Source organism: Sceloporus undulatus, chromosome 1 (assembly GCF_019175285.1).
Source record: "Sceloporus undulatus isolate JIND9_A2432 ecotype Alabama chromosome 1, SceUnd_v1.1, whole genome shotgun sequence".
Taxonomy (NCBI): domain Eukaryota; kingdom Metazoa; phylum Chordata; class Lepidosauria; order Squamata; family Phrynosomatidae; genus Sceloporus; species Sceloporus undulatus.
The window spans coordinates 323,996,676-324,008,757 of record NC_056522.1 but is presented as its reverse complement, the minus strand read 5'-3'; the positions used below and the strand labels follow the sequence as shown (position 1 = coordinate 324,008,757).

The 12,082-nt window shown below is 38.5% G+C and overlaps 1 protein-coding gene across 1 annotated transcript in view; it reads left to right on the top strand.

Moving 5' to 3' along the window:
* The window catches only part of RYR3 (ryanodine receptor 3), a 423,771-nt gene that overhangs the window by 346,542 nt on the left and 65,147 nt on the right, over nt 1-12,082 (top strand). Inside the window, 5 exon segments of the mRNA XM_042477733.1 lie at nt 2,262-2,358; nt 5,103-5,209; nt 5,784-5,835; nt 6,746-6,808; nt 7,164-7,263. Coding sequence (XP_042333667.1) covers nt 2,262-2,358; nt 5,103-5,209; nt 5,784-5,835; nt 6,746-6,808; nt 7,164-7,263 — 419 coding nt within the window.

Genomic DNA, 12,082 nt, shown 5'->3' with positions numbered 1-12,082 from the left:
TCTGATTGGTCAGTCTTCAAATGCACTTGAAAAATGGCACACATTAGCAGTGAAACACCAGTAATGAATTAATTGCTCATTTCCAATAGCACATGTCATAACTGATGTGTCATATGTTTAATGAAAGCAATGGTGTTTTCATTTTCATTTATTTAATGATAATTTTCATTTATTTAATGAAGTTGTTGGAATTAACAATAGAATTCAAGCCACAGTCTTTCATGCACTGCATTCGACTTCCAGACACACATGAAGTTATAAGTGTACATGCTCATGGTTTGGGATGTGGTGAGCTTGTAAACCCTGAGGTCAGAGGAAATTTAAATACAGAACAATAGGGACAGTGACCATTGTCTTATTAGCAGTGCTCATTCACAAAATAACTATTATTTGTTTTATTGATGAATAAATAATACTCTGTACAGATTTAAAAGTTTGGGCATATCAGTTTTAGAAAGGGTGGAAAGACAACTATTGATAACTAGCTATGAGTAAACTGGACTCATTAATTCTCTTGCTAGTTACAGATGCTGGTAACATTGCTGAGTGGATGACCATTGACTTGTGCGAGGAAGGAAGAGTAGTAAACCCCCTTAACTTTTGTTGTCTGGTCACGATAAAAGAAAATCCTCCTTTTTCATGTCTGGAGCTCATAACCCCAGTGTTCCATCTTTCAAAGTGAGCCTTCAAAGAAAATAGTTGGAAGGCTGTGATTTCCACTGGTCTCCTTTGTGCAGCTGAACTCTGTTCAAGCAATTTGGGAACAGGAATGCCCAATGTAGAAGCTCAGGAAGTCAGACTAAGGAAGTTTATGCATCATTAGATTCTTAGAACTGGAAAACAGCCAGAGAACACAGCACAACTTAATGCTGAAAGTAATAAATATATACAGACAGTGCTTGAAGTACATTTGTTTCTACTAATCATGGTTAAAATTACATTTTGTCCTGATTCATTTTGCTCATCTAGCTATAGTTATTCTAAAATGGAAGCAAGTGTTCTTAAGTCATTCTCATGGTTGTGCTGGAGTTACTGTGCAAGTCCACAGTTGCCTATAACGATAAAACACGGTTCTTCTTTGTTGTCTCTGACTCATACATCGTGGTCACTGTATAGATGTGTAGGAATCCATGAACTCTCTTGAACCTGCATTTTGGCAGTAATCACATTCATTCTCCATAGAGCTGTATATTGCCTCTTCCTACTCTTAGAGTCACAAGCTTGGTAGATCAGAGAGATGCTGGGGTTGTATATCTTGATTTCAGTAAGCTTTTGATAAGATTGCCCATGACGTTCTTGCAGACGTGATGGTACAATGTGCGCTAGGCAATACTGCTTTTAGATATATTTATACTGCTTAATGGACTGAATCCAAAGACTGCTCAGCAAGGGCTTCTCTTCATCTGGAGACTAGTGGGGTGCCTCAGGGTTCTGTCCTGGGCCCGGTGTTGTTCATCATTGTTATAAATAACATGGATGATCAAATTTGTGGATGCCACCAAATTAGAAGAGATGGCTAATATTCCAGAGGGCAGGATAAGAACAGGTTAGAGAGCTGGCCAAACTAACAAAGTATATTTCATTTGGGATAAATGTGAGTTGCTATACAGTGGGCCCTTATTATCTGCTGAGGTTTGGCTAAGGCACCCACCCCCATGGGTATAAAAATCACATGCTCAAGTCCCTTTATATACAATGGTGAAGTAAAATGGGGTCCTTCATATAAATCAAGGTTTGCATTTGTAAATTTATTTATTTTTTCAGTATTTTCAAGCCATGGATGGTTGAATCCGTGGATAAAGAATCTGTGGGTATGGAGAGCTGACTGCAAATGTGACATTTTGAGACTATTAGAATTAAAGTCAATTTAAGTTTTGCTATTTTGGTGGTGTGAACTTTATCTGAATCTGTTTTAACTTTTGTAAACTGGCTTGAATTGGGGGAAAGATGGGCTATAAATCATTATCCTCATTCTTTATGAGGCTTCCTATAGGAAGGCAAGGATATGTTTCAGGAACTTGAATTTCCTCCTGTGGCCAATTAAAGAAGCAATAGGTTATCAGTAACTAGGCACTATAATGTGAGAATAAAACAATCACTTTGGGGAAAGGAGTTGAGTATGTTTTATTTTAATATTTACTGACCAATCAGAGGAACAAAATTGTACAAAATCCATATGCTTACTAATCACTAACCAGCTGAGCTTTTATCCTGTATTTCCGTTTATCCCTCTTGATCTCACTTTCACCCCACCCTGCCAGGCACCGCTCTATTAACCTGTTCCTCCATGGTTATCAGAAATATTGGATAGAAACAGAGGAATATTCCTTTGAGGAGAAACTAATTCAAGATTTGGCTGTAAGTACAGATGTAATTGGCTCAGTCTGAAATGCCCATGTTAATCAATATTATATTATGTGTGTATGTATCTTGTAAGATATCTCTCCCTAAATTTAAAAACTGTTTGTTATTCAAGATACATTCTGCTGTGCTCAGAAATATATTTATGGCCTCATTCCCACTTACCTCAGAATCTATTTTTGATTCAAATCAACAAATTGATTTGAAATCAAATAAAACTTTCTGCTGTATTTGCGCTGGGATCAGGTAGGGGTGGCAGAAGGCCTGGCCGAGCAGTGGAGAAGGCACGGCCAGGCAGGGAGGCAACGCCATGCGGTAGAGAAGGTAGGCTTGGGGTGGAGGAGAGGCAGGCCAGGAGGATGGAGGCAGGCCAGGACAGAAGGAGAGAGGCAGGCTGAGAGGATGAAGCAGGTATGGCCAGGGCGAAGGAAGGAGGTTTGGCCAAGAGGATGGAGAAGCAGGGCGGAGGACGGAGCAGGCATGACTGGGGTGGAAGGAAGGAAGCATGGCCAAGAAGAGAGGCCAGGGAAGCCAGGCTGCCAGGGTGGATTCGAATCCGCCTGGTTCCAATTTGAATTGATTCAGCCCCAAATACCCTGACTTAACCAGCATCTTTTTGACACAGATTAAACGGGTCAAATGCATGGCTCCCCTTTGTGAATTGCTGAAACAATTAGGATTAAGTGGGAACCATGCTTGTTTAAACCGGATCATATCGAATCATGATCCAGTTTACAACATAGTGGGAATGAGGTCTGCATATGTGTGTGTGTGTGTATGCACTGTACAGTACTGTTGCATATGCTATGTACATGTGCACAGCTTTCATTGCTGTTTTTTGGGTATAGCCTTGAACTAAAATTTACCACTGTTCTGTTTTGCTTGATTTGACAAATCCCATATTTTAAGTAAAATTTGTTTGAAGGCCTAACACAATTAATGCTTCTTTATGTTTTTAAAATTTGGCTATTGCATAACCTTCTCTTTTATTTAATCATCTTAAGCTTTTACATGAATTAATGTTACCTTTGATACCTTGAGTACTCTAATCTCTGTCTATCTAGAGAAACTTCAGGACTGTACTGCTGTATATTAGAATTGGAAGAATCATTTAACTTTGCATTTTTCTATAATAGAGCTTATCTGGTGATCTTAATACTCCTTTTTTTACTGATATACTATAGCAGGAGTAGGGAAAGTGACATATGGGCCATGTACTGCCTACCAAAGCCATATCTTCAGTCTCTGAAGACTCCCCCTCAAAAACTTTTAAAAGAAAATTTGAAAGTCATGCACTTGCCAGCTATAAGAAAGATATGCCACTTTAATACCTTTTTTTAAAACTCCAAAACCACTTTTCTTGAAACTGGTTGTGAGATTTCAGTCATATTTGGTTAGTTAGAAAACCAGCTGCAGGAATCCAGGAGCAGGAAGTGGGAAATGGGACCCCCCCCCCAAACCCACCATGGCAACTTACTACAGCTGTAAATGGTGATTAAGACTACTATGATTATTGTTCCTTCAGGTATGTGTGTATGTATTAGTAAATGTAACTACAGTCACCCCTCCACATTAATGGGGGTTAGTGGACAAGGACCCCTGCAAAAGTGTAAAAAAAAGTGTTAGCACACACACACATAAATGATAAAGAGTCTTCTCCACTAAGAGCAGCACCTGTAACTCTCTTTGCAACCTTGAAACACATAGACTCCCCCACATTTCCAAAGTGCTTCTATTTTCAATCAAATGTTAGCAGCCACAGCTGCAAAGGATCCACCTTTTCTCCTCCTCTTTCTCTTCCCCCTGTCTCCCAGCCAGACATAAGAATGCCATATCTTCCCCACTTTAACAAATTTTGCATTCTTCTCATTTCCAAAGTTTTCCCACTCTAAATCCAATGTTTGCAGCCATCACCACAAAGGGAAGGTATGGTGTTGCTTTTGTCTGGCCAGGAGAGGGGAGGGAGGAGGGTAGAGAAGTTGGATCCTCTTTGGGAATGGCAACAAACATCAGATTCAAAGGGAGGGACTTTAGAAATGAGGAAGAAGCAAAGTTTGGCAAACCAGGGGACTGTATGATATTGGTTTTGGCCTTCTGGGAGGAAGGGTGAGGAGGTGAAGAGGTTGATCTTGTTAAGCAGCAAATAGTCAAATCCACAAATCTGAAACCTGCACATGTGGAGGACTGACTGTATTAGTTCTTTCCAGCTGTAAATAGAGCTTTCCATTTCATGAACAGACATGTCAATCCATCAATACATCTAGATATGTCAAATAGAAAATTTCAAATTATAGATTAATAAATTGGACAAATATTGGTCATCTGGGAAAACATCCAGTGAAGGAAAACTAATTTCTGATCTGAACTGGAACTTTTCTGCTTCTGATCATATACCTACATCATAAACATGTTATTGGACTAACTTTACATACATCATTTTGTTTCTCCCTTATTAATTTTTTAGAGAAGGTACCTTAAAAAATAGTAAACATTTTAATTTTTCCCTAGTTTTAATACTTGTATAAACTTAATTCTGTCTTACAGAATTAGGTGCTGTTGATTCTTACACTATAATGGTTGCTTCAAGCTCTTGTGGGTGTGAGTACTGAGAAAATATTTGAATTTAATTTGAATTTGAATCTATATTTAAAATGCAGAAGATTTACAGAGATTAATTTTGTTTGTTACTTTTATTACTGTTTCACATACTTTAAGAAATAGTCTTAATATAATTTTTTCAGACTCTCCCAGAAAAAAGTGAAGAGGAAGAGGAAGAGACTGAAAAGCATCCTGACCCTCTTCATCAGATTATTCTTCATTTCAGCCGGAATGCTCTCACTGAGAGAAGGTAGCTGGAGTTTACTCAAAATGTTGCAGAACTCTGACCCTTTCTCTACTCCTTCATGAAGGAGATTTTCTTCTTTGGACAAACTAAAAAGAAAGGAAATATTAAATATGTAAGAGTGCCTATTTAAGGGTGAGAATGCACCCTTCTTAATCCTCATAATGGAACAAGTAAGAAATGTTTTGAATTAGAAGAGTTTTCACTTATTGTAAGGAACAGATTTTGTGCCCAATATGATCAAATATAATGATCAACACTATAGAAAATATATTGCTAGAATTTCTGGCTGTTGAGCATTTTGGAGGCATGAGAGAGAGAGAGAGAGAGAGAGAGAGAGAGAGAGAGAGATCCTCTCTTGCAATGCAAATAGATACATTACCCAGTTCTGGATGCATCTCATTAATACGTTTTAACAAAGAGTCTGACATGGTTCCTGTCCTTGTAAACTTGTGAGAAAGTATCATGGGGTTACAAGAAGATAAAAGGTTTTATGCTTTCAAGATTAATGGAACTGCAATTCGCTGACTTTTAAATCCTTTTCAAAAACACTTTCAATAACATTTATGCTTTTCTACAGCAAACTGGAAAATGACCCTTTGTATACTGCATATTCAGCTATGATGGCAAAGGTGAGTAATTAATTTTAAAATCTACCATGAAAAAACATATAATTTTTTCTCACTAAATTACAGTGGTACCCCGGGATACGAATTGATCGCGTTACGAAATTTCCGGGATACGAAAAAGTTAGATTGGAAAAAACTGTTCCGGGATACGATATTTTTTTCGGGTTACGAAATTTATTTCGGCGCGAAATTCAAACGCAAAGCGCGGCTAGCGGCTTTCCAGCGCTAACGGAAAGCCTTTTCGGGTTGCGAAATTATCGGGTTACGAACGGAACGGCGGAACGAATTAATTTCGTAACCCGAGGTAGCACTGTAGTGAAGTTGCACTTGTTTTGGAACTGTTAAATGGAATATTGACCCAACACTCATTGGTGTTGTGGAGGGATTTCCATAGGGCATAACAGAGCTCCAGTTTATCTTCCTGTTCCCATTGGATACATACACCTTGCCCATCCTATATTCTTATACATGTGGGGAGCCTGTGGTCTTTGAACAGGGGATAGAGCGATTGATTCACAGACAAGGGAAGATGGTACCCATTGTACTTCATGGGTATCCCTTTATGAGTGAGGACTGCCCCCTAGGAGGGCTGGTTGGTGTATTGTTCATCTGCTCCCTACTCTATATTTTTTGTCAACCACTATAATCATATCAGAGCTAGGAAACTTAACCTTTTTTTACTGGATATACTAGCTGGGGGATTCTAGGAGGTGTAAGCCAAAAATTTCACTTTTCCAGTATCTGAATCAGATGAGGTACTAGGATCTACATGGGGGGGAGGCACCCAGAAACATAGTGCTTGTAAACAGTGGTTTAAAAGTCTCTGATACCATATGGTTATTTATTACAACAAAATGAAAGTAGAAAATGCAGATTAATTTCATCTGAGACTATTTCTTTCTAATGAGAAAAGAGCTGCCAGAGTGGAGAAGGTGATGATGATGAAGAAGAAGAAGAAAAAGAGAAAACATTTGAGGTGAGAGGCTTTTGAATATATAATTTACCTCATAATTTACAGTATTCATAATTTACAGTACTAAAGCAATGTTTTATTCCATTTTACTAGAGATGATGCAGCAATAATAGGTGTGTTGAGAGAAGTTGTAAATTGTACTCAAACTTTCTTTGAAAAATACTCATCCAATTACATAGGTGTGTACAATGTAATTATATATCTTCAGTAATTGCAAACAGTTTTTGAGTTTCTTCCTGTCTGTAATTTTTTTCATTTTATTATGTTCCACAGATCTTACCTAGCTTTTAACTTGTAATGGCAGATGCCATTATATTTTTTATGAAACACACATACTTATATCTGTATATTCTCACAGGAAAAAGAAATGGAAAAGCAGAAAACACTGTATCAACAATCTCGACTTCATGAACGTGGAGCTGCTGAGATGATATTGCAGATGATTAGTGCCAGTAAAGGTAACACTTTATTTTTATTGTTTTTTAAAAGAAAGACTTTTTGATAGATCTTGATTTCTTTCTTTGGACATGCATATTTCATTCTTTCTTAAAGACAGAGAAGTAGTAACAGTCACTTATTAAACAGGCTAAAACAAAAAAGGTGAAATATAAAAAAAAAATCTTTGTGGTCTCCATGCAATCCAACATATGACTTCACTGCCACTGGAGAGATTCTTTCAAGAAATTTCTAAACTCTAAATAATTTTGATGACTGCCTTTCCCCACTCTGTTTAGGTCGCTAAAATGAGTACCCAGCTTGTAGAGGGCAGTTAGCTTACAGTTGTAAACCGCTTAGAGACTGCTTAGTGCATTATGACACCAAATTAGGAGGAATAGCTAATACTCCAGAGGACAGGATCAAAATTCAAAATGACCTGAATAGACTAGAAAGCTGGGCCACAGCTAACAAAATGAACTTCAACAGGGAGAAATGTAAGGTACTGCACTTAGGGTGAAAAAATGAAATGCACAGATATAGGATGGGGGACACCTGGCTTAAGGAGACAACATGTGAAAGGAATCTAGGAGTCCAAGTAGACCACAAGTTGAACATGAGTCAACAGTGCGATGCGGCAGCTAACAAGGCCAATGCGATTTTAGGCTGCATCAATAGAAGTATAGTGTCTAGATCAAGGGAAGTAATAGTGCCACTCTATTCTGCTCTGGTCAGGCCCCACCTGGAATATTGTGTCCAGTTCTGGGTGCCACAATTCAAAAAGGAAATTGAGAAACTGGAGCGTGTCCAAAGGAGGGCGACTAAAATGGTGAAGGGTCTGGAAACCAAGCCCTATGAGGAATGCCTTAGGGAGCTGGGTATGTTTAGCCTGGAGAAAAGAAGGTTAAGAGGTGATATGATAGCCCTGTTTAAATATTTGAAAGGATGTCATATTGAGGAGGGAGCAAGCTTGTTTTCTGCTGCTCCAGAGACTAGGACCCGGAGCAATGGATGCAAGCTGCAGGAAAAGAGATTCCACCTCAACATTAGGAGGAACTTCCTGACAGTAAGGGCTGTTCGACAGTGGAACACACTTCCTCGGAGTGTAGTGGAGTCTCCCTCCTTGGAGGTCTTCAAATGGAGGCTGGATGGCCATCTGTCGGAAATGCTTTGATCTGGATTTCCTGCATGGCAGGGGGTTGGACTGGATGGCCCTTGCGGTCTCTTCCAACTCTATGATTCTATGAAATGGTATATAAATGAAGCTGCTATTGCTGTAAACTGCTTAGAGAGTGCTGGGTTCACTGAGAAGCAGTACAGAAATGTAAATGGTATGCCTAAAATGCTATACAGGGCTGTCAAAAATAAAAACAAATAGCACTCTTTTTTAAAAAAAAAATTGTTCCTTCATTTCTGCCTTCTTTACAATGTGTTGCATGTTACATTTATTTTCTTTGTGGCTGCTTTTTTAAAATTTAGTGCACTTTACATATCCCTTTACTGCTTCATCCTGAATCACAGATCATAGAATTATAGAATTGGAAGAAACCACAGAGACTAATCTAGATACTAAACTTCTGTTGGAGCAACCAAGAATCACATTGCCTTTCTTGGCTGCTGCATCACCCTGCTGACTCATGTTCAACTTTTGGTTTACTAAGACTCCTAGATCCCGTTCACATGAACTGTTGTCTAGCCAGGTGTCTCCCATTCTTTATCTGTGCATTTCATTTTTTCTGCCCAAGTGTAGTACCTTACATTTCTCCCTGTTGAAATTCATCTTGTTAGCTTTAGCTCAGCCCTCTAATCTTTCAAGGTCACTTTGAATTTTAATCCTGTCCTCTGAGGAATTAGCAACCCCTCCAAGTTTGGCATCATCTGCAAATTTAATGAGACCATGGTTCATAAGGCAGCTTTCCTTCTTAGAGGTGAAATAGGCTGCAGGGGGAACAGAGTTATTGACTTCCATGTGCACATTTTCCTTTTTGGACAGTATTTCATGATCCCCCACTTCTGGACAGCAGAAATATTGACTTCCATGCACAAACGTTCCTTTTAGGACTGTGCTTCCTGATCACTGCTTCTGGGAAGCAGAGTTCAATCTCATTCAGCCTCAGAGCAAAGGCAAAGGCTGGCTGGGCCTGCATTCAGTCCGCTCCAGCCACAAACTGGCAGGAGGAAGACACAGGAAAAAAAGACTTTTCTCCCACTCTGGTGCCTCTGAGGGAAAATTTAATGGACAGTGCAATTATTAATGGTTCAGGTATTACTACTATTACTACTACTATGACTTTACTATTACAACTACTTGGTTAGTCAATTAGTCTTGGTGGCCTGCAGCAACAAAGGATTGAGGTTAAGAACTACTGGATTAGATTATACATCTCACTCTCAAAGACTCAAGAGTTCTTCTCTGTGAAATTATCACCAATCTCTTTCCTTCTGATTTCCAGAAATTTCCCATGTCACATTGGCTTCTTCAGGCTATTATTGTGTTGATTACCTAATGATAACTATTATCCTGAATATGAGAAGCACTGGAAATCCTGCAGCTTATTCCCACTACCAGGACCATTCTTCTCTATTCCACAGTCCCTGGAAAAATTCATGGTGATCTAATATTCCTTGGAGCAAGTGATAGCACAATTTCCAGTATTCATAACCACATTACTATGGTTATCATTATAATTCAACCACACTATCTAAAGTGCCAGAGTTTCCTATTAATTGAGTAACATGATGCAAACCACTGATTGCAACAACAACTATTGTGGCATTAGAAATACAAGATGATGTATTAAGAAACCCTGGTAAGGAGAAACCTGGAGTCTTGAGAACCTTTATAAATCAGAACTTTTTCTGCATGAAATTTGCAAATGTTTTGTTTGGAAAACACAATTTTCTGCACAGAAAATAATATTTTTATAATTATTTATTATATTTGATCAATTATAATAATTATTACATATATAAAATAATGTGTTAGTTACTAAACTTATTGCTAAAATAATTAAAAAGAAATTAAAATAAATATTATTTATAAATAACTGCAAAAATATTCTTTCATTGATAAAAAATGCTGTTTTCTGTGCAAAACAAAAAACCCACATGAAAATTTTGTGCTGAATAACAGGTTTTGTGCTGTGAATGGACATTGCAAACAGCAATGTTTTTGAAGACTTTTTCACAGCAGGAAGAAAGTTGCTAAAATTAATTGCTTCTTCCTTTAAGAATGAAATCAACATAGAATTATATCACTAGTTCCTATGTTAGGGCACATCTACACTAGCTCCCTTAACCTGGAGTATAGTCAGTCTTCAGTATCCATGGGCTTGTCATTCGTGGATTCAAGCATAAGTGGATGGCAAGCCTGCACTATACCCAGTGATGGCACATACACTAGGCCGTGCTACCATTAAGTCCCATTGTCCCCAATAGCAGTGTGGCTGTGGTTACATGCTGCCATGGGACAACAGGGATTGTCTCTAATGGTGGCACATCCAAATGGCTGCACCACCATTGGGGACAGTACAGTCTTGAGCGTCCACAGATTTTGAAGAGCCCTGGTGGTGCAGCAGTTAAATGCCTGTACTGCAGCCACTCACTCACAAACCATAAGGTTGCGAGTTCAATACCAGCAAAAGGGCTCAAGCTTGACTCAGGCTTGCATTCTTCCAAGGTCACTAAAATAAGTACCCAGCTTGTTGGAAGCAATTAGTTTACAGTTGTAAACCACTTAGACACTGTTAGTTCAGTATGAAGCGGTATATAAATGAAGCTGTTTTGTTTGTTTTGTTTTGGTATCCATTGGGGGGGGGGTATTCTGTGTCCAGCCCAATCCAGCTGTCCTCATGTCCAACGCACTCAGATTTTCTGTTAAACTGCATTAATGATTTAAAGAAGTGGATTCACTGTGTGTGTCATGACAACTCATTGCACCAGATACAGGGTAAGTCTGGGAATTTGGGCCAGTGTAGGCAAGCCCCTAATCTCTTTGGCTATTCTGCCTATATGTGGGATGGCACAGAAGCTACAAATAAGATAATAAGGTTGATTACTGGTGATGATAGTTCTGTAGTCAGTTTTTCAGTCCTCCAAACCACATACCTACTGCTCTGTAGGTGTCATGGGGCCTGTGCTTTAGCATATCCATAGAGATAAAAGCAGGTACCTCTTAAACCATAATTTTGCTTTAGAAGGTTCTCAGATGGATCTTTGTACAGGCATGCAGCTAACATGCGTGACTGTAGAAATTATTGCTTGAGGAACAACAGTTGCATAGTATAAAGATATATAAATGTAATGTACTTTGGCAGTTCATATGCTGACATTTATTCTACTTTTCCTTTTATCCACACACCTTGGGGTAAATCCAGCCCTCTGAAGTTCTCAAAAGAGCCACATACTCCCTTCCTGTTTGGTGGTTTCCCAGCTTTTGTACAGTATTTCCATTTGTTAAGAGAGATTGATATACCTCTTCTAAGGTTTAGTTACATGCAGTAAGAGTTTTAATCTAAAACTTTCTTTTGTCTTTGACCCTTCCCATCACTAGAGTCCAGTGTTAAAGAACCTCTCTGAACCTGAATTAACACTTCAGGCTGAAGGTCATTCATCATACTGAGCTCAAATCAAATTAGAAATATAAACAAATCATGCCACTCTAAAAGGTAACCTAACAGATGCTACAAGAATCATATGCATACTTTGAGGATTAAACAGACAGCTGTTTCACTCTAAACATTGCTTTTCCCCTTTGTGAAACTTAAAAAGGAATTCAGAAAGTGGACTAGGATACTTCTGCTTAGATATATCTTTAAATATCTATTACTTGAATGATAGGTT